General features: G+C 44.2%; 1 protein-coding gene across 9 annotated transcripts in view; it reads left to right on the forward strand.

Moving 5' to 3' along the window:
• Nucleotides 1-22,340, forward strand: part of WNK3 (WNK lysine deficient protein kinase 3) — a 160,820-nt gene that overhangs the window by 48,542 nt on the left and 89,938 nt on the right. For all 9 annotated transcript variants that reach the window (XM_053295654.1, XM_053295653.1, XM_053295652.1 and 6 more), the window contains 3 exons: nucleotides 10,530-10,702; nucleotides 18,615-18,835; nucleotides 21,582-21,739. In XM_053295654.1, coding sequence (XP_053151629.1) covers nucleotides 10,530-10,702; nucleotides 18,615-18,835; nucleotides 21,582-21,739 — 552 coding nt within the window. The remainder of the gene's footprint in view (nucleotides 1-10,529; nucleotides 10,703-18,614; nucleotides 18,836-21,581; nucleotides 21,740-22,340) is intronic.

Genomic DNA, 22,340 nt, shown 5'->3' on the forward strand with positions numbered 1-22,340 from the left:
TCCATGCTGTATGAAAAAGTACTTCCTTTCCATCCTAAATTTCCTGATCATCAGTTTCATAAGGACCCTTGGTTATAGTGTTATGTGAAAGGGAGAAAATTTTCTCCACACCATGCATGATTTTATAGACCTCTATCATGTCTCCCTTCAGTCATCTTTTTTCTAAACTAAAAAGCCTCAGGTGGTGTAGCTTTGCCTCGTAAGGAAGGTGCTCTAGGGCCCTGATCATCTTGGTTGCCCTCTTCTGCACCAGTTCTACAATGTCCTCCTTAAGATATGCTGACCAGAACTGTACAAAGTACTCTAAATGTGGCCACACCATAGTTTTGAATAAGGGCATTATAATATTAGCAGTTTTATTTTCAGTCTCCTTCTTAATGATTCCAAGCATGGAATTGGCCTTTTTCACAGCTAATTTCCCAGTCCTTGTTTCTTGTCCTTTCGTCTGCATAGGATGAACAATTTTCCCCTTCTGCTTTTTAGATGCATTTGGAAACTGTCAAATTATCCTATTCCTTCCCTCTCCCTCCCCCAACTTTCATTTCTTTAGGCCATATATAACTAGCTGCTTCCGTCCCTCATCATTTGTGCCTCCAAAACCTATTGTTTTCTTAATTCTGTTCAGCTTAACCTTTTCTTGAACAGTGGTGTGCAGAACTGGGCAAAGAGGTGCCTTTTTAAAAGTGGTGATTCTCTTTATTTAGTAGGGGTTGAGTAACTGGCCCTATGCACCCCTCCAATGACTGTTGCTGGTGTTTTGTTTCTTTTTAGATTGTGAGCCCTTTGGGGACAGGGAGCCATCTTTATTTATTTATTTATTATTTCTCTATGTAAACTGCTTTGGAAACTTTTGTTGAAAGTCAGTATATAAATATTTGTTGTAGTACTAGTGTTGTAGTAACTGGTGCTCAAAACGGAACACAGTATTGTACATGAGGTCTTCTTAGTGCTGAGATGAATGACAATATTCCTGAGTCTTTGGAATCTGTGGATTGTTTCATAGCATTAGGTTGTTGACTTATACTCATTTTATTGTCCATTATAGCCTCTAGTTGCTTAGTCAATTATTCCCCATGTCTAGAACTGTGACAATCAGTTAATTGCATATTAACAGTGCTGTAGCTTGCATCAGAAACAAAGCTTGATTATGGTAAACTGACTTGCTTAAATTAGAGATTAGTATAGCTTGAATTTGGAGCACAGAACTAGATGGAGTTCTGCATTTTGAAGTGTGATACCCATTCAGTTTGCATAAGCCAGTTGTTTGTATGAAAAAGGACTGTGTTTCATTCCTGAATACTCTCCAAAACTCATTAACCTCAATAGGAAATAAATGGGCCTCAGAGTTGGCCTTCATTTCATAAGCTAGGGCAAGTACAAATGCCTTTTTTTTGCCTGAGCTAAAGCTCTGTGAAAGCTCCATGAAAGTAACTAGTAGTTCATATTTTTTGGCATTGCATTTTTCTTGGGTTCAAGCTTTTGTGTCAGCTGTATTTAGATGCTTTAAGGCAACATAATCAAAAGCAATTACTCCATCATCAATTGCATCTCAGCCAGTCAGAAACAAACAATAAATTGGATGCAGCTTTGCTAAACCACCCATCATCATTAATTTTGCAAATTGCCCCTTACTGATCTCGTGAATGCAGGCACATAAAAAATTGAGTTGTTTAGAAGTCCTTGATTTGTCTTTCTTGTAAAACTATGTTGAGTGAAGTGGCTGTTTAGAGTGTCCTCAATAGTAACAAGGCAGCAGGGCCCACTTCTCCTTGGGCTATCAGGGATGGAGGGAGAGCAGTCTCCTTTGGCATCTGTCCTTTTAATTATTGCTTCTTCCTTTGCCCCCCTTGATCTGTTTCCTGGCTTTGCTGCATGTCTGTGCTGCCAAATTTGTGCTGCCAAATGTATGCTAACTGAGCATCAATGCAAAGGAATTAAGGGGATTGTTCACTTAAACTTGCTCAACTCTCAGAATACAGAGTAGGGCTATGCAGTAAAGAAAAGTGCATTTTGTGGTGCATTGGTTTTTAAAATGAGCTTGTTCTTGGGAGAAAAAAGGTGTATCTTGCACATACCAATCCTTTTGGTATGAATGTTTGTCTTGGGTTTAAGGCAGGTTGGATGTTTTGATGATAGAAAAAAGGAAATAACTTATCCACATGTAACTGTTATTTCAGCATTTATAACTGTTTTGTTTTGATTCAGTACTTAGAGTAGACCAGAAAGGTAGAACTAGGTCAAGATCTAGCCCTAGGCACATCTTACACTTTTACCGTCCTCCTCTTAAACACAGAATCCTCTGTTGGGTTAGTATTTCAGTTGATAACTGCAGTATTTGTCCTTGAAGAAGGTTATAGATCACTGGAAGAACTGGTTTCAGGGGTGCAGGGAGGGAAGGGGCAAAGAGATGAACTGTCCCATAGCCTCACAAAGCTTAGAGCTCTCAACATTTTGGTTCCTATAGATGGCATTTAGGGAGAAGGAGGGTGCCAAGACTACGTTTTGCTCCAGACGATCTCTCTGTGGCCTTGGCTGGTTTATATTGTTATAAAGACTCTTGAACTCTGTAAGTATTCAAAGTACAGTTTATCTGATCCCCAAACTAAAGTTGCACCCTTGACAAGTTAAACTGCTTGGCAGATACCATCACCCACTGCGCCTATTAAATGCAAAATTATTGTTGGGCCTTAGAGCTGCTACATCTTGGAAGAATTACCATATTTGTTCACAGTTCTTGGTCAGCCCCACATATGAGTCTGTGCCTGTGCAGAGCTAAATTTGAAACATTTTAGAACTTTAATTCTGCAGCTGACAGTCTTACCTTTCCCCTTTGAGAAGAGGTCCCATGTTTTGCACATGATTGGATGGGGAGGGTGCCTTCCCGCTCAATTTTCTTCTGACTGCTTCAGAGTTTGCTTTGACCTTCTTTCCCTTTCCTGCACTATTCTTATTTAGAAAATGTAGAAACATCTAATTGTGTGTTGGTTATTGTAGTGGATGTTATTCATCATTTTTGTCTCCTCCCTTTTGGCCATGTGCCTATGATATAGCAAGTCTCTTCTGAAAGATGCTGTGCTTGCAGGGGAAAGCCCCTGACCACTGCAGCCACTGTGCGGCATCACAGAGAATAAAGAGCTGAAGGTGCTAAAGCAAAATGTACTCGTGTTACTAGTCAAACAGATTATGCAAGTTGTTGAAGCACTGTAAAAATCTGTTTGACCAATCAATGGGTCTACATACTATGAGCATGAATGCCACTCTCAGCCATCTTCAGCTCTCTGAAAAACTGTCTCGACTGTTAAGTGGCTTATGCATGAGCATCCTGTTCACAATGATATTTGAGAAGTTGTTAGGTATGTATTATAATTATGAACATCTATCAGCTGTCCTTCCAATTAAAATTGTTGGGGGGGGTAGCATTAAAAATGTATACAGGTGGCCCTCTTTATTTGCAGGGGATCTATTCTTGCCTATAAGAATGGAAACGTCAAATAAAGAAACCTTACTGCTAAATCTAGGGGTTAAGTTCTTAACAACAACAAAAAAAGAGCCAAAAAAGTGGGCAGGGGGGAGAAATAAGAGTAGAAATGCACATTTGCTCTCCAGGGCTCCAGAAATGCACCTGAAAACCCGCAAATCGGCCAAATCTTTGATGAATATTTACCAAAAAAAGTTTTGTTTTTTAAAAAAAAGAGATTCTCAGAATGGTTCCCTGTTGTAAAATGGCGGGCGGAAGTGACAACAGAAGTCATTTCTGGCCACTCAGCAACCATTAATAGGAAAATTCTAGCGAGTTTTTGTACTGTGGATAAAGAAACCAGGTCTCTAAGACCCGTCCGCAAATATGCAGAACTGTGGATGCCGGGACCATGGATAACGAGGGCCACCTGTCCGATACATGTTGCAGTCTAGAGGAGAATCAAGCAAGGTAGCAGCATTAAAACTAAGGATAGTGGCTTGCATACTGAGCAAGCGAACAGGCGGCTGGAACTCTGCCCGCACCCCTGTGTGTGTATAAGCGCTGCTGATGGAGCTGCGCTGCAGAGCAGCACAGCTTGTTGTAAGCGCTCTGTGAATGTAGTTGTATGACACAACACCCATTATTTCCAATGTGCATTACGTCACGCAACTGTATTAATGGAGCGCTAATGATGAGTGTTGCTGTGCTGCAGTGTAGCCCCACCAGTAGTGTTTACACACACAAACAGTGCTTGCACACCCACCAGCAGATGATCCAGCTGCCTGCATTCCCTTGAGCAGTATGTAAGCCTGTGTGTGTACATACAAAAAGTCATGTACTAAGTAGCTCAAGTAATAACCATGAATGCAATAAACAACTTAAATGTTGCAGGAGACAATGCATGGTATGAATGACCTACTGCAGCACTAAACGCGAGTTAAACTAAATTGGAGACAATGAGGGATTGTCCCATCATCTTCTTTATATATATGTTTCTCTAAGGCATACCTGTCACTAATCCCATGCGTGGCAGCTCCCATGAGAGTTCGCGAGCAGCTGCCCGGATAGTGACAGGGACGGGGGGGAAATGGTGGTGGTAACTGGCTGGCCGGCTGGCAAAGTTAACAAGTGGTGAATGGTGGTGGGTGGCTGGCCGGTCGGCCAAAGAAAACTGTGGGGTTGGGAGGGAGGGAAGAGCAAGTCGGGGGGGGGGGAGGGAAGAAGATGGCTGGTGGGCAGGAGAAGAAGGCGGCTGGAGGGGGGGGGAAAGGTGGCGGTAGCAAACTAGAGGCGCAGATGCTCTGCGCCTGGCACAACGAGTTATTAATAAATCCTTTAAAAACTACTGTGTGATTCAGGGGCAGAGCTACCATTGTATGAATGGGTTCAAAGAACCCGGGCAGCTAGTGGGAAGGACTGCCAAAGCCCGCAGGGGGGCACAGCTCAGGTTTTGTAAGAGCCCCGAGCGTACCACCCACTGCCCACGCTCCAGCGAGCCCCAAGCCAGCTCTGCCCTGTCATTTCAGGCAGCATTTCAGACCAATGGTCTGAACCCCACCAGAAGTCAAGCCAAGAAGATAATTCAAGGAAGTAACAAATGTACCAAAACAAGGAGAGCAAGGCTGCTTCTAAGGTAGGAGGTTCTGATACTATTCCTGCTTGGGAAGAAAATCAATGATTGGTCTTGCTGCAGTGGGTGGTGCCATGCTAGGACTCAGGGGCTGCTGCAGTACAGCAATTTGCCACAAAGAGTAGCAGCATATGGAGTCCCAGCCTAGGCAGAACCAGGCAGTTTGCTTCCATTGTAGGCTCACCACAAAAATTATGCAGGGCTGTACACACTGTAAATAGTATTGAAACTTCCCCCTAATATCTGGAAGTTCATGTTTGTGTCCATTATCTTACACAGGATTAATATTTTTAGGCTTCCTCAGCTGAAATCAGGAAAAAATAAAGATAGTGTAGTTTGCAGTGTTGGATGTTTTTCCTGGTTGGGACAGAGAAGTAGAAGGAAGATGGAATAGACTGAGCTGTAAAAGCTAATGAGGGCTTTTGAAATCCAGGGGTAGGAACAAAAAAGCCTGCAAAACTAGGGTTCCCACGTTAGCCCATAGTCTCACCAATGGTAGGAAGCCTTCAGAGCCACTTGCAGCAAACTTTGCAAGGGGGACAAATCAGTGTTTGATCTCCTATTCCAATCAAGTCATGAATGCAAACTGGACAAAGTTGTTTAAAAAAAGCTTAATGCCTATAGCAAATGTCTGTAGTTCCATAGAGAGATTTAATATTGCAGGAATTTATGGATAGTGATCAATCATGATGAAAACAGCCACTGGCTGACATCCAGACTAAGTTACTATTGAGTAGTCCCATTGAAATTAATGGGGAAAGTTACCCATGGCTAACATGTCCCATTGACTTCAGTAGGACTAGCTGATCTGGCACAGAGCATCTGTGCCCCTAGTTCGCTGCCGCCACTTTCTCCCCACACCCCACCCACCCACGCTTTTTTGCCTGCCTGTCGTCTTGTCCCACATGCCAGCACGCACATGTTGTACACCATGCCAGCACCATTTGCATGGTCAGCATGGTGTTTCTAACTGCTTTTGGAACTAAGAGAATTATCACTTTAATATTAAAATATGATAATTCTCTTAGTTCCAACAGCAGTTAGAAACACCTTGTTGACCACGCCATGTGCATGGGGGTACTTGGGACAAGTGCCGCCACAGCAGGAAGCTGCATGTGATGGTGGAGAGCAGGTAAGGACCTGCTCTCCTTTTTCTTAAAGATCCTGCTCGCATTCCCCCTCCCCATGGAGCCGAACCAATGCAGGAACCTCGGTTCATGCACATTCCTGACAGCAGTCAGTGGTGTTATCTGGTCTGTGATAGGTCTCCTTTGTTGCTGTTGGGCATTTAGCTTTTGCCTTCTGTCCTTTTCTGAATCTTAATCTTCTGTGATGTTTTGGCATTGTAAAGTGTAGTTTCACATGGACATTTGGCAGTTCATTGATCATCTTTTTCTATGCAAATTGCTTTGAGAACGTTTTTGTTGAAAGGCAGCATATAAATATTCTTAATAAAAAGAACATGCTGATCATGAGATATGTCTTACCTCTTTTAATAATAATACTTAGCATTTCTACTGTGCTTTTTGATTGTGCAAAGTGCTTCACATATTATTGTGAGATAATCCTTACAACAACCTTACTTAGTTACCTTCCTTACAGATTGTTTTAGCTGCAGAGCTAAGGCTGTAAAAAGTGGCTTGCCTAAGGCCACCTAATGAGTTTGTTGCAGAGGCGTTTTTCAAACTGGGCAAGTCCTGATTTGCAGCTCAGTCTCTTAGCACTGTGCTGCACCAGCTCTGTGGAAGCAATGGATGATAGGCCTGTCCTCCCAGCAGTGGATGATAGGCCTATCGCAAGGCCAGGCATGCTCCTGAGAAGCGTGACCTGAGAACCTGAGCTGCACTGACAATTGTAGCTCTGCTGCTGCCGTTAACAAAGATTAAACTATGGTCGGCAACTACAGTTTGATCATAGCTGCTGATCATAGTTTAATGTTAGTTAATCATGGCGGTAGAAGTGTCATCGTATGATCCAAAACAGTGCCGGGTTTCGTGTCATGCTCCTTGGGAGCATGCCTGGCTTAATGGTACTAGTTAACCTTTTAACGATGAACACCAAGGTTGTAAGAATAGGCCCTCTTAACAAAATGGACATGGAGATCACCACTAGCCCATTCCTTCTCAAAAATGTATTACCCCAATACAATGACCATCCTTGGTCATTGATGCCGCTGCCAGAGCCTATATGGAAGTAGGGATTCCTAGGAACCTGCTTTTTCAAGGGATTTAATCACATGACTGGAGGAGGCTTTCTTTTCCTCCCTGTGCCATTCAACTTTTAGTAGACAAGGAGGGCCCTGTCTTCTGGGAAATTTGGAGGGTGCCTTTGTGTATGTGTTGAATGGTGGGGTGGAGATTTAAGAGGTCGTGACTGAGAGTTGTCTTCTCAAGGGGTCTGCTTGAGGGATTAGTTTCCTTGCTGCATCTGGCAATATTTATACAACTTGTCATACAAATAAAGCCTGACTGACTTAAATCTGATCTCTCTGACTTCTTACGTATGCGGTTGTAGTCCCTTCTTCCATATAGCACTGGCAGCTGTTCCCTCGGTACCTAACCATTTGAGTCCTTCTTGTCATTGTTATTTTCCTCATCTCTGACAAAATGTTGTTTTATAGAATGGCAGGCACTGGATTGAAAGTCGGGACACCTGCAGTCTATTACTGGCTTCACTGAAAAAAGTCATCCAGTTTTCTGCATTCATCCTGGCAATTAGGTTTTCTAAAAATGTATTTATTAGGTTTTTGTGTAGCCACTAATAGCCACTGCCTTTCTGCTAGTTTTTCATCCAGTCTTTACATTTCAGGTGGTATCTCTAATAACTTTTCTCCCCCCTTTGCCCCTGCTAACTGGGCAAAGAGGCACCTTTTACCATGGTGATTCTCTTTATTTAGCAGGGGGAGAGTAACTGGCCCTATCCACCCCCAGCACAGTACCTCCAGTGACTGTTGCTGGTGTCTATCTTGTGTTTTTTTTAAGAATGTGAGCCCTTTGGGGACAGGGAGCCATCTTATTTATTTATTATTTCTCTGTGTAAACCGCCCTGAGCCGTTTTTGGAAGGGCAGTATAGAAATCGAATTAATAATAATAATAATAATACATTGACAATAAAATTCACAGTTAACAGATACACAGTTAACAATCAATGGCGAAACACTTGGACAGGTTAGCATTAGAAGAGGCATTTTCCAAGGGGACTCACTATCCCCTCTGTTGTTTGCAATCGCCATGACCCCACTTTCACAAATACTAAACAAAACAGGCCTCGGATACCAAACATCTAAAACATCAAGTAAAATCAACCATCTGCTGTACATGGACGATCTGAAGTTGTATGGATAGTCCCAGTCAGAAATCAAATCACTGCTAAACACTGTCCGTATATTCAGTAGCAATATAGCAATGGAGTTTGGACTAGACAAGTGTGCTGCATTAATAACGAACAGAGGGAAAATAACGAAAACAGAAGGAATAGAACTGCCCAATGGAAGCAAGATCAAGAACCTGGAAGAGAAAGAACCTTACAAATACTTGGGCATTCTCCAGGCTGATAACATCACACACACTGAAGTTAAAAGAAAAATTGGAAGTGAATATCAGGAGAGTTCGAAAAATCCTCAAGTCCAAACTCAATGGCGGGAACACCATACAAGCCATAAACACCTGGGCTATACCTGTTATCAGATACACTGCAGGAATAATAGACTGGACCCAGGCAGAGCTAGAGATGCTAGATCGTAAGACCAGGAAAATCATGACCATCAATCATGCTCTGCACCCCTGCAGTGATGTCGATAGGCTATACCTCCCTTGCAGCTCAGGTGGAAGAGGAATGCTGCAAGTCCATCAAACAGTAGAGGAGGAGAAAAGAGGCCTTGAAGAATATATCAAGGACAGTGAAGAAGATGCACTTCAAATGGTCAATAATGTGAAACTATTCAACACCAATGAAACAAAGCAGGCCTACAAGAAAGAACAAGCCAAGAACCGAGCAGAAAAATTGAGAAATAAGCCCCTGCATGGTCAATATTTGCACAATATAAGTGGAAAATCAGACATCATCAAGACCTGGCAATGGCTTAAGAATGGTAACTTGAAGAAAGAAACAGAGGGTTTAATACTGGCTGCACAAGAACAGGCACTAAGAACAAATACAATAAGAGCAAAAGTCAAAAAATCAACCACAAACAGCAAGTGCCGCCTTTGTAAAGAAGCAGATGAAACCGTGGACCACCTAATCAGCTGTTGTAAAAAGATCGCACAGACTGACTACAAACAAAGGCATGACAAAGTAGCAGGGATGATACACTGGAACATCTGCAAAAAATACAAGCTACCTGTAGCCAGACTTTGGTGGGACCATAAAATTGAAAAAGTTGAAGAAAATGAAGATGTAAAAATATTATGGGACTTCGGACTACAAACAGACAAACATCTGCCACACAATACACCAGATATAACTGTAGTCGAGAAGAAAGAAAAACAAGTCAAAATAATCAACATAGCAATACCAGGGGATAGCAGAATAGAAGAAAAAGAAATAGAAGAAATCACAAAATACAAAGATCTGCAAATTGAAAGGCTGTGACAGAAAAAGACCAAAATAATCCCAGTGGTAATTGGCGCCCTGGGTGCAGTTCCAAAAGACCTTGAGGAGCACCTCAACACCATAGGGGTCACAGAGATCACCATCAGCCAATTACAAAAAGCAGCTTTACTGGGAACAGCCTATATTTTGCGACGATATCTATAACAATTGACAATAAAATTCTGGCATCCCAGGTCCTTGGGAAGGACTCGATGTCTGGATAAAACCAGTCAATAACACCTGTCTGACTGTGTAAATAAATAAATAGTAATAATATAGGCAACTACCTCCTCTGGCTGCTGTCCTAAACTTTCTGCATTTTTCTGATAGCTACTTTGCTTCTGCTGTCCCAGTTTTGCTGTAACTGCTATTGCTTCCTCTCCGTACTAGTGCATGAGTGGAATTCCATGGTCTTGGGTGGCCCATAGGACATTGTTGTTTGAACATCTCATGCTCTAAGATCAGATAATGTTGTTTTCACCATGTCCCTTAATCTTGATATATTTGTCTGGCAGACTGTCTTTTGCTCCAGCATTCCCCCATAAAATACCTTGCAAGGGTGTCAAGAACTGGAGGCATCTGTGGAGCCTACTATTGCTCTTTTGGATTCCTGATTCTGCCTTCGACAGAAGCAAAGTTATAGAAGAGTATCATTGGGAGTGTGCAGCAGCACTCTTCACCTTTTTGCTGCCTATATCTGTGTCCATTATTTATAGAGCTGTTGATGCTGTATGTTTACAAATAGAGCAATGTGGCCTTTTCTTGACCTGCCTTCTAGGCACTGCCATAATGGCCACACAGTTACCTTTTGTAGAAAATGTAGTGATTGTATATATTCTTCATTTCAGGACAGGAAGCTGACCAAAGCAGAACAGCAGAGGTTTAAAGAAGAAGCAGAGATGCTCAAGGGGCTTCAGCATCCCAACATTGTTCGATTTTATGATTCTTGGGAATCAACGGTTAAAGGGAAAAAGTGCATTGTATTGGTAACTGAGTTGATGACATCTGGCACTCTGAAGACGTATGTATCTTCTCACTTTCCCTGTGCAGGGTTTGGTTGTGTGTTCAAGTTGCTTTCATAGCTTGGGTATTTCCAGTGTAACTTAACATCTGCTTGTCATGTTTCTACCACGCTCCATGCTGTGGTTGTATTATGGTTTAGCTTTGTGCTCAGGCATATAGACAATTGGTATCGCAATCACAATGTGGCACATTTGGGATATATGCAGCTAATTTCTTACCCCTGTGAGTGGCATGGTGGCTTTCTAATTACCTGGTTGCTAGTGTGAATGAAATTTGTTTAATGGCAATGTGGTACAATAGATAGTGCTAAATTTAGTTAAGAGGTGCTCAAGGTTTACATATTTGCAAAGGTTATGAGAGACATTGGGTGGTCTTAAGTAAATAACTGTTTTGAGATTGTCTTACATTATTTTTGGGCTAATCAGAATTGTATACAAATGAGACATGTAAATTGCTTTAGAAATTATAACCTTTGTAGTGGTGTGTAGTTTTATGGAGGAAAGGAAAGTACACTGTACTGAGAAGCCCCTTGAATCAATGTTCCCTGGCAGTAAAGAAAATCAACTAGGTTACAAAAATTCAGCAGCTTCAAGGATTATTGATTTCAAGAAGAAAAATCCATACATTACATGGATTTGTTACAGCCAAGGAAGGAAGGAAATTTGATGGGATTTTTGTATTGCAGTTGTGAGGACATGGCTAAGTAAGTAGAACTTCTGTATCAAGATGTATTATAGAATATATAGTTGACAGGGAATATGGGGTATACTGTTGGGAGATGGGAAGCCTACCATGTAATGTTTGTTTGGTCTCCATCTCTGCGGTTTTGACCTAATGCTTTTTTGATGTAGAATACCACTTAGCAAGTAGAGGAAATTTTAAAATTCAGTTAATTTTTATTTACTCAAGAAAGGTACTACTGAATTTTCAGAATGTCTTAGATACTTTGTGAGATTCTGTTGAAAAACAATCATTATTAAGTTTCACCATATTGCATGTGATTATAGCAAACTTTGAAAGCTATGTTGGGTTTTCCCTTTTCTCTCTCTCTCACACAGACACAGACACACTCAATCTATAGCTCTTGAATAAGTTCTTGTCTGAAATGGATAAATGGACTGACCTCCTGCTGAGTTCCCCAAAAGCTGGACAAATCATTATCAGGGTTGTTTTCATTTAAATCAAATAGTTTTAAATCATGATTTAAATAGATTCACAGAAGGATTCAATTTTTATGATTTAAATAACAGTTTAAATTACTAGTCGTTACTAGTCATGTTCATTCTTCTTATCTAATATAACCTTAATACATATTTAGAGATAGCTAGTATAGGTAGTAGTAGGTTTCATTTTTAGAAGGCAGGTACACACTTCTCATAATGCTGTTTCATTCAGGCAGTGAGGCCCCGCATTTTGTTGTTGCATTGTTTGCATTTGCACACATGCCTTTCTATTACAGCCTGCTGCCATGATAGGTGTTTTCCTTCTACAATGGAGGATACACTCAGAAAGAGTTTCCTCAGGACTGCATGAATATGTTCTGTTCACGTTTGGTTTCACTTTCAGTTCTGCTCCCCTCCCTATCACATGCATTTATATCCAGGCTCCTCCTCCCTGCTCAGATCTACTCCATCCCCCCAGTCTTCTATTCATTAATTGACCTTCTTCAATGTGGTCTCTGTGCTTTACATGAATGGGCTTTGTGCCTGTGCAGAGACCACATCGGAGCTTCCAAGCTAGAGATCTAACTTTTTGGCGGTAACCCCGCCCCCTCGGTATATAGGTGGCTGCACAGGCTTCCCTCTCCAGTCTTTCTTTGTCCGTGATAGAAGACACATCGTTGAGCTCTCCTTGCTAGACTACGCTGTTGAGTATTTACCCTTGCTGGTTTTTACCCTATCTTTTGTTCAGTACTCCCCCTCGTTAGCGTCTTTATTTCATCCTCGGTACCCCCCCTTTCCCCCTCGAAGTTCTTCAAGTTCACCGTTATGTCGTGGCCTTCGGGCCCGGCGTGTTACGGTCTCTCCGCTTGTTCTTTGGCCTATGGCCAAAACTACTAACTTTAAGCAGTGTGGTCACTGCAGATCTAAAATCCCCTCGACCGACAGCCACAAACTTCGCCTTTTCTGCTTGGGCGAGGCCCATAAAGTTGGCTCTTGCTCTCACTGCGCAGCCTTTACCAAACAGGCACGCAAGAATCGGGCGTCTCGACTTCGCTGTTGGCTCTGGGAACAGGCCTTTAAGTGTTCGGGATCGGACAAACCGCCTACTATGCAGGCCTCTTCAAGCGCTTCTCCTTTGGTCTGGGGCTTACAGCCCGTTTCCTCCCCACCGGGGATCTCAGTTATCACTCCAGAGGCCAGTGTACCAGTCGATCCCGTGGCTTGGGCCTCGAACTCGGTACTGAAGAGTTCCGTAGCAGTGTCGATCTCGACGGCGGCACTTATTGAACTGCGCTTGGTCCAATCTGCCAAAAAGAAAAAGAGAAAAAAGGCCCGTCATGCTCCTACGGAGCCTCCTAAGAAAAAGCATAGATACCGAACACCGATCCCATACTCTCCAAACTGAGACTATCCTGGATGATGAGGTGGTCTATGCATCTAGTCCCCATGATCCTGTATACGAATCTGAGCACGATTCTGAACCTGAAGAGATTCCCCCTGAACAGCCCTGTCGTTGGCCCAATCAGGAACTTGAGGCTGCTCTTGACGAGCGCTATGCCTGTCAAGTTGAGGAAGAGGCGGACTACTTTTACGCCCACCAAGAGGTTCGCCAACACCGCCGAACCGCGGCCGCCACGGAACTGCCCCTTCAGTGTCCTCTCTCACCTCAGCCGTCGACCTCGGTAACAGCTTCGATACCGAACCCATGCTCTGACACTACAGCTCTTCCCCCTCTGCCTCCACCCCAAACCACATCTCTGCTACTGCTACGGGTTCCACCACGAAGCTCTCCCATGCAGTCGGCCACGGCTACGATCACCCCGGATTCCCGACCACCTTCTACTCAGCTTCGAATCTGACCCCTTCCTCCTCCGGTTTCGAGTGACTCCTCGGATTCGTCTTCGGATGAAGGGGGACCAGATTCTTCGATCTCAGACAGGATATTGTTGGGCTCTTCGCCCCCTACCCTTATTATGGAACCTAGGCCCAGCTCTCCATCAGAAGATTTCCAAATATATACTGACTGTCTCCCGTATGGCGACCTCCCTGGGCATGCAACTTTCCCAAGGAGATAAATCTGAGCTGGACCCCCGTTTTCAATTAATTGAGGATGATGCCCACCCATCGGTATCGCTCCCTTTGAATCCATCCATCCTCAAGGTCACCAACCCTCTTGGTCAAAACCCTCTTCCTTGCCCCAGACATAGAAGAAACTTGATTCCTTCTATAAGGTGCACACCTCTGCTGATCAGGATGACTCCTTTCTGAAGCAACACCCTTCCACAGACTCCATTGTAGTAGAGTCCTCACTCTCTAAGTTCCGTGGATACACCTCATCCACACCACCCGACAAAGAAGGAAGGAAACTGGACACATTTGGCAGGTGTTTGTATTCCATTTCGTCTTTATTTACCAGAATTACAAATTATCAGACCTACTATGCCAGACACCAGTCTTTCCTGTGGGGCCACGTGGCCCCCTTCTTAGATCATTTGCCTGAAGAGCAGCAGGGCCCTGCGAAAGTTTTTCTGCATGAATCCACGCAGGTCTCTAAACAGGAACTCCACGCAATCCATCACCTAACTGAAGGCACTGCTAAAGTGATGGCAACCTCCGTCACTCTTAATTGACACGCCTGGCTCCAATCTTCCGGCCTTAAGCCCAATGTTAGGTCCAGGGTGGAGGATCTTCCCTTTGACGGTTCATCCCTGTTTGGAGAAAAGACGGATGATACACTTCAGAAAGTGCAGAAACTTCGTAACACGGCCCGCTCTATGGGATTTCAACAATCCTCATCCAGGCCTCACAAGGCTCAGAAATGGCAGCAACAGCTGTACTCTTCCAAACACCATTACTACCAACTGCAGGACAGATCCTTTCGTTCTGCCAGGTACCAGCCATACAGAAAGTGCTCCAACTTCTCCGGCTCCAAGCAGCAGTTACGCTCTAAGGGGTCTCAGCCCCAAACCAAGAGACAATGACTTGAAGCCCTCTCTTCGTTGAGGCACCAGACTGTACCCCCTCGTCTCCACTTGGGAAAATATCACCACCAATTCTTGGGCCCTTACCATTGTGTGGGTCGGTTATGCTATATAACTTGCATCCACCCCTCCGTACAACCCCCCGCTCCACACGCCAGCTACCCCAGCTCTCCTAGCAGAAGTCGACTCTCTACTCACAAAATCTGCAATAGAACTGGTTCACAACCCACAGTCCCCAGGTTTCCATTCCCGGTACTTCACCGTACCCAAGCCGGACGGCTCCCTCTGTCCTATCCTGGATCTCCAGGAACTGAACTCTTATGTCACATACCGGAGGTTTCGTATGGTCACCTTTCCCACGATCCTCTCCCTCCTGCACAAGAACCAATGGTTCATTTCAATAGACCTCAGGGATGCCTATCATGTCATCATCAGACCCCAGCACCGTCGTTTCCTCCGCTTCCAGATAGCGGATGCCACTTACCAGTTTTGCGCCCTTCCCTTTGTGCTGGCATCGGCTCTGCGGGTGTTCACCAAATGCATGGCTCCAGTGGTGGTGGCCCTGCAACAACAAAACATCCAAATTTTTCCACTGGCTCGTGGTAGCCGACAACCCACAATCCCTTCTAAAGGATCTCCACACAGTTATCGACCTCCTTTCCAACCTGGGGCTCCAGGTGAATTACGAAAAGTCGAAGCTGAACCCTTCCAGAACCATAGAATTTTTGGGGATCATCTTCGACTCCATCCAGTTGAAGATCTTCCTACCTCAGTGCAGGATCCAGGCCATCTTCGACTTGTCATCCCACCTTCTCTACCACTCGTGTCAGCCAGCTCGAACGATCCAGTGCCTCTTGGGCCACATGGCTTCCACCACCTACATCCTACCTCACGCTCATCTGCGTGCCAGGACTCTGCAACATTGGTTCCTCTCCGTGTTCTCCCTACATGAAGACTCCCTCACCCACACCCTTATGCTCCCGCCTCGAATCCTGTGTTCCCTGCTGTGGTGGATGGACCCTGCAAACCTCAGTGTCAGCTCCCCCTTCCACGCCCCGCGTCATGTCCTTCTACTCACTACAGACGCATCCATGGACGGCTGGGATGCCCACGCCAACACCCACAAAACCCACGGTACCTGGTCTTTGTCCGAGGCCGCTCACCATATCAACTACCTCGAACTGCTGGCCATTTTCAAGGCTCTAAGGGCTTTCCTTCCTCTGATATGGGAATCTCACATTCTCGTCGAAACAGACAATACTACCACCAATGCCTACCTGAACAGGCAGGGCGGCACCTCTTCCAGATCCCTCCTATTCCTAGCCATGGAAATGTGGTTCTGGTGCATTCGCCACGGCGTCACCCCCTGGTGGTCCATATTAAAGACAGAACAACACCACAGCAGACAGATTGAGCAGGACCCAATCATTGCCACACGAATGGCAACTACATCCCCCCACTCTCCACTCCCTCTTCCGCCGCTGGTTTCTCCCAGAAATAGACCTCTTTGCATCGGAGACAAATGTGCAGTGCCACCTGTATTGCTCCAGGTCAAGGATCGGACCCAACTCCCTTGGGGACACGTTTGCCTTGAACTGGATGGGACGTCTAGTCTACTCTTTTCCTCCAATTCTTCTACTTTCTCGAGTCCTTCAGAAAATCTTCCAGGACTGGCTGCACTGCATACTCATTGCCCCGTGGTGGCTCAGGAGGCCCTGGTTTCTCCGCCTCTCCAACCATCAGTACCACCATCTACCACACATCCCTCACCTTCTATCCCTACAGGGCGGTCGCCTCCTACATCCATACCTACAGCGTCTCCATCTCACAGGTTGGCACATAGTCCCAACCTGCCTGTAGATCTACAGAGGATAGTCAATGCTTCACATAAACCTGCTACCGTTGCCTCCTACTCCCATAAATGGACACGTTTTCAAAACTTTCTAAAGGACAGAGATGTCCCCTTACATTCCCTCTGTGTGGAACATGTTTGCTCCTATTTACTCTCCCTCAAGGATGCTGGTCTCAATATGCCTTCCTTGCGAGTTCATCTCACTGCCATAGTGGCTGACTCCCTGCCATCTACGTCATCGTGGTTCCAACACCCTATGGTCAAATGTTTCCTCAAAGGACTCACTCACCCCTACCTGGATCCTCTGATCATGGCACCTGCATGGGACCTGACTTTAGCCCTCTCCTCTCTCATGCACCCTCCCTTCGAACCCATGGCTACAATTTCTTTGGACCTACTTTCCTGCAAAGTAGCCTTCCTCATGGCCATCACTTCTGCCAGTGAACTCAGAGCACTTAGAGTTGATCCTCCTTACCTGGTTTTCCACAAGGAAAAAGTCTTCCTTAGACCGGACATTGTCTTCCTACCAAAGGTGGTCACTTCGTTTCATCGCTCCCAGCCAATTTCCTTACCTGGTTCTTCTCTGAGTCGTCGACTGAGGCTGAATGACATCTCCACACTCTCGACGTTCGCAGGTCGCTTGCCTTCTACGTAGACCGGACTGCCACTCTCCACCCTTCTAACACTCTCTTCGTACTTCACTCTGGACCCAATAGAGGCAAGCAGGCTTCTACACAAACTATAACCAGATGGGTGGTTCGCACCATCTCTCTAGCTTACCAACTCTCCAGGAAGACTCTCCCACCCTCCATCAAAGCGCACTCAACGAGGGCGGTCGCAGCTTCCACTGCCTTTGACAGGTCCATTCCTTTGGACGTCATCTGCCAGGCGGCTACGTGGGTGTCAAAACACTCATTCGTACAACACTACACCCTAGATATCCAAGCCAGAAAAGACACAGCATTTGGCAGGGCGGTGTTACAGTCCATCTTCGCCTGATCCCTCCTCCAGGTGAGCATGGCACGGGTGCAGCTTGCTATGCGCCCATTCGTGTAAAGCACAGAGACCATGTCAAAGAACGACAGGTTGCTTACCTGTAACTTGGGTTCTTCTAGTGGTCATCTGTGCTCTTACACGCCCACCCTTCCTCCCCTCTTCTAATGTCTTTTCTGCTAGTCTTTCAGATTTGCAGACTCAAAAGACTGGAGAGGGAAGCCCGCGCAGCCACCTATATACCGAGGGGGCGGGGTTACTGCCAAAAAGTTAGATCTCTAGCTTGGAAGCTCTGATGTGGTCTCTGCGCAGGTGCAAAGCCCATTTGTGTAAGAGCACAGATGACCACTAGAAGAACCCAAGTTACAGGTAAGCAACCTGTCGTTCTTTGTCTTTGAAGGTTGAGGGAGCAAGGGCTTGACTCTATATGTGTGTTTGTGTGCGCGCGCGCACTACATGTATACCACCTGCAGAATAGGACTGATCAGGTCTGTTCTCTCTCATCCTCATATACTGCTATTGTCATGTTCATAGAATATAATTATGATTAATATTCATGATATCTTTGACTAGGTTTTTAATTATTTTAAATTTTTTAAAAAGAAAATGATTTTTTAATTTTAAATATTTTTCAGTGTTTTATCAATCCTGATCAATATGCATTTTGAGACTAATCCTTACACAGACCAACATCATTTGTTTTTCTACAATGTATGGATTCTTGTAGAATGTTTTATACTCCTATGAAAACATGGTTCATTATTCTTATATATTAGTTTACTGTACTACTATAGATATGATTGTTACAAACAATTGATAAGTATTCACTTATGAATCCTTTTGTCTTTTGATACACTAATCTAATATGCCTGAATTAACTTAGTCTTTTAACCATCTGAAAGCATGTTGTTCTCTCTGTAGATACCTAAAGCGTTTCAAAGTCATGAAGCCAAAGGTCTTAAGGAGTTGGTGCCGGCAGATCTTAAAAGGGCTGCAGTTCTTGCATACAAGAACCCCTCCTATCATCCACCGGGATCTGAAATGCGACAACATCTTCATCACAGGACCCACTGGTTCAGTCAAGATCGGAGACCTAGGACTGGCCACATTAATGCGCACGTCGTTCGCTAAGAGTGTCATTGGTGAATATAGCGTGTTCGTGTGTTCTTCTGGAGAGCCCCTTATGGTCTTGTGGTGTGTCTCTCTTTCTGCTCCCTACAGACTGGAATCTGCCATTGCATCCAGGCAGAGCCTCTCTGCTTTAGTGAAAACAGTCCACACAGTTCAGGTTCAGTCCTCAGGACCAGCTCCAATGTAACATTTTTAATTTGCTCAATGACAAAGGTCCAGCACACAGATGTTGGTCCTGATCAAGATGCATCACTGATGCACTCTACTGTAATGTTGGTTTCATGTGTATGCACCCACAGGAATAATTCAAAAAGTTACCTTCTGGAAACAAAATGCTATGTTAAAATTGGCCTTCAATAATGACAATAATAACTTTTTCTTAGTTTTAAGCATATGTATGGAATAATGTGGGCAAATTGACAAAGACATGGCAGTTTACTATTTAATATATACTATTTAATATATACTATTTAATATACAGACCTGCCCCATAGAAAATCTAGAGAAAGTTCCCAAAGCTTGCAAAGTTTCATGCTGACTGCATGGTACTTTAATGTGAGCATATATGAACATGTATAGAGTACTGAGGAATTGTGTATCAGGCATGTAGTCTCCATTCCTGGCTTGGTTGCAAGGATTTCTGTGTTGGGAACTCTGCTGTATAGTCCTGAAGTTTGTATAGTCCTCCAAGTTTGGGATTTTGGCAGAAATATCTCTGAATCTGCCTGTAGATATTAGTGGCCTCCTTCCACGCACAGATTTGCCAATGTGGAACCAACCCTAAGTTTAGTTGATAGATGAATTCTAACAACTGAGCTGTCACGATGTGGCTGCTGATCTGCATGAATTCACTCATGTGAATTCACTCCAGTTGAAACCCTGTGTTCACAGAAATTGCCCCAGACTTAACAGAGGATACGTCCAGTTTGTTTAATCTGATGCAAACCTAGTGTAAAGATACTATAATTTCAAGGGGTTCTTATTCTTCCAACAGTTTAGTTATAGCTAATATTTTTTACATATAAATGATTGATCTTATTTATTTTTTTCTTATTTCACTATGTAAACCGCTTTGGAAACTTTTGTTGAAAAGCGGTATATAAATTGTTGTTGTTTTTAGTACTGGCTCTTTTGCCATCAAAACCAAAACTTTCAAGTACTGTGATAGTAAGCACTAGAAATGTGTTATTTCTCCAATGTCATTTTTCTGTTTCTGTCACCAGGAAGCTTTAAAAATATTGGGCAGCATCCATACTAACACTGCCTTCACATTAGAATGTTGTGCACATGTCAGCCCCCCCACCCCCAGTTCTCTCCTTCCCAGTAGTCCCTGATGCCCCTGAAAATATGTTCTGGTCATGTACCAAAACAAAGTTGTTGTTGTTGTTGTTGCTGCTACTCCTGGAGGCCTGGGGAGCCCTCAGGAGCATACATCAGAAACAGCAACAGGAAGGGTGGATCAGAAAAAACCATTGCAGACACAAAATGTTTTAATGTGAGAGCTGAGCGAGTCTGGATGCTGCCCATCAAGGCTTTCTTGAATGGTTTTTGTTTCAGAGCTTTGAACTGCTTGACTAAGTGGAGCATAGTTAGTACTAAATGCTTTGTTGAAAGGTGTTGTCAGGACCCTGGTCTCTCCACGGCCATTCACTTGTTTTACTTCTCCCTCTCACTTCTCCCGGGCAGCGCCTCAGAGTTTTTGAGGGGAGGGGGGTTGGTTCACCCGAGTCCTCCTCCAGGTTCCTTGGGGTCACTGTGGCAGTCTCTTCCCGGATGCCTCTGCCACTCGCCCTCCAACTTCCCCCACATCACTGGCCGAGCCTGCCTTAAATCCCTCCTGACAACCGATGCATCCCATGCCCCGACTGATTGGACCTCCGCCCTGCCGTATCAGGTTGCTCTCACCTTTATCCTCAGCTGTGCCTCTGTCTGCTGCTGCTGCCTCCTCCCTCACTCGCCCCCGCCCTTCCCTTTGCCCCTCTAGCCCAGCTCCTTGGCCTTGCAGCAGCAAAGCTGGCAGCTTGTCAGGCCTCTCTGGCCTTGTCTGCCGAGGGAACATTGGAGCCGCCGGTAAGGCTGTCAGGAGCCCCCACCAGGCTTTTCTTTCACAAAGTGACTCAATTATGGCAAACAGGAAGTTAAAATAAATGTAAAACTATGAAATAAAATAAATAATAGAACTAAGAACCCCAATAGTAAAGCATATCAATGACAAAGTCCCTAACTAGTAATCAAACTGTAAGTCCTCAAAAACCTTCTGAAAGAGTCATGTCTTCATCTTTATGGCATAAGATAAACAGCGATAGAGCTAGATGGGCCTCCCAAGAGAGGGCGTTCCCAAGTAAGGGAACGCCCAAGTAAGGGAACGCCCTTACTGAAGAGGCTTTTTCTCTCATTTCCCCCCAAACTTCTGTCAGTGGAGGATATGGATCAAGACCTAGGATGTTAAACTGAACATGTGGAAACCGATGATGATTATCTGAATACCTTATGATTTATGGGAGGAGGTGGTCCCTGAGGATGTGTTCTGCTATCTTACTTCAGATATTCATGATCCAATAGGAAGTAAGATTTCTTTTTCTTTGTTTCCTCCTTGAGGGAGTGAGATTTCAGGAAGCCAGAACATGCCAGATTAGAGTGGATGATGCAGCATGGAAAGAAGCAATTATTGGGAAATAGTGGTTAAATAACTGACATGACTGCAGCAATCTAACATGCATGCAAGAAAGCAGTTGCCTTTTTTTGTTTTGTTTTCAGGAACTCCTGAATTCATGGCTCCTGAGATGTATGAAGAACATTATGATGAGTCTGTAGATGTCTATGCTTTTGGAATGTGCATGCTGGAAATGGCAACCTCTGAATATCCTTACTCTGAATGCCAGAATGCGGCTCAAATCTACCGAAAAGTAACCAGTGTAGGTGTAAATTTAACCCCTTCATTAGGGTAAACTTGTACATTGGCAGCTTAAGGCAGCTAAGCCTATTAGTCAGAACTATTGCTGGTCCTGTTGCCCTGCAGAGCAGCTGCTAAACTTAGACGGGGCACAATTCCCCAGACATTGTTGAGTTCTTTCAGAATAGCTGATCTTTTCAAATGTCACATTGACGGGGGGAAAACATTAAATTGCTGTTTGGTGTTCAGATGACCCAATTGGTAGTACTGTACAAGCTAATCTTATGATTTCTGAACTCTAACATAGAACAAAAATGGAAGGGAACAGACTCTTAGAGCAAACCACGTTTTTTGTCCAGCTCTCAGTTTACTACTTGCTTAGATCTCACATCGCAGAAACCTTCCCGTAGTTTACTCTTCCCCCACCAATTGGCATAGATGCTTTCATAATGAGACTGACAGCTCAAATGAAAGTGAACTGTGTTCATTCAGATATTAGAATGAACGGAAACTGTGAATTTGGTTTCTCCTTTAGCAGATGTGTGTTCCATATTCTGGAGCTGTCCTGAGCTGAAGTTACAAATAGTGTCATGAGAAAACAAAGGTGAAGGAGTTTTTTGGGG

The sequence above is a fragment of the Hemicordylus capensis genome, chromosome 2 (assembly GCF_027244095.1).
Source record: "Hemicordylus capensis ecotype Gifberg chromosome 2, rHemCap1.1.pri, whole genome shotgun sequence".
Lineage (NCBI taxonomy): Eukaryota > Metazoa > Chordata > Lepidosauria > Squamata > Cordylidae > Hemicordylus > Hemicordylus capensis.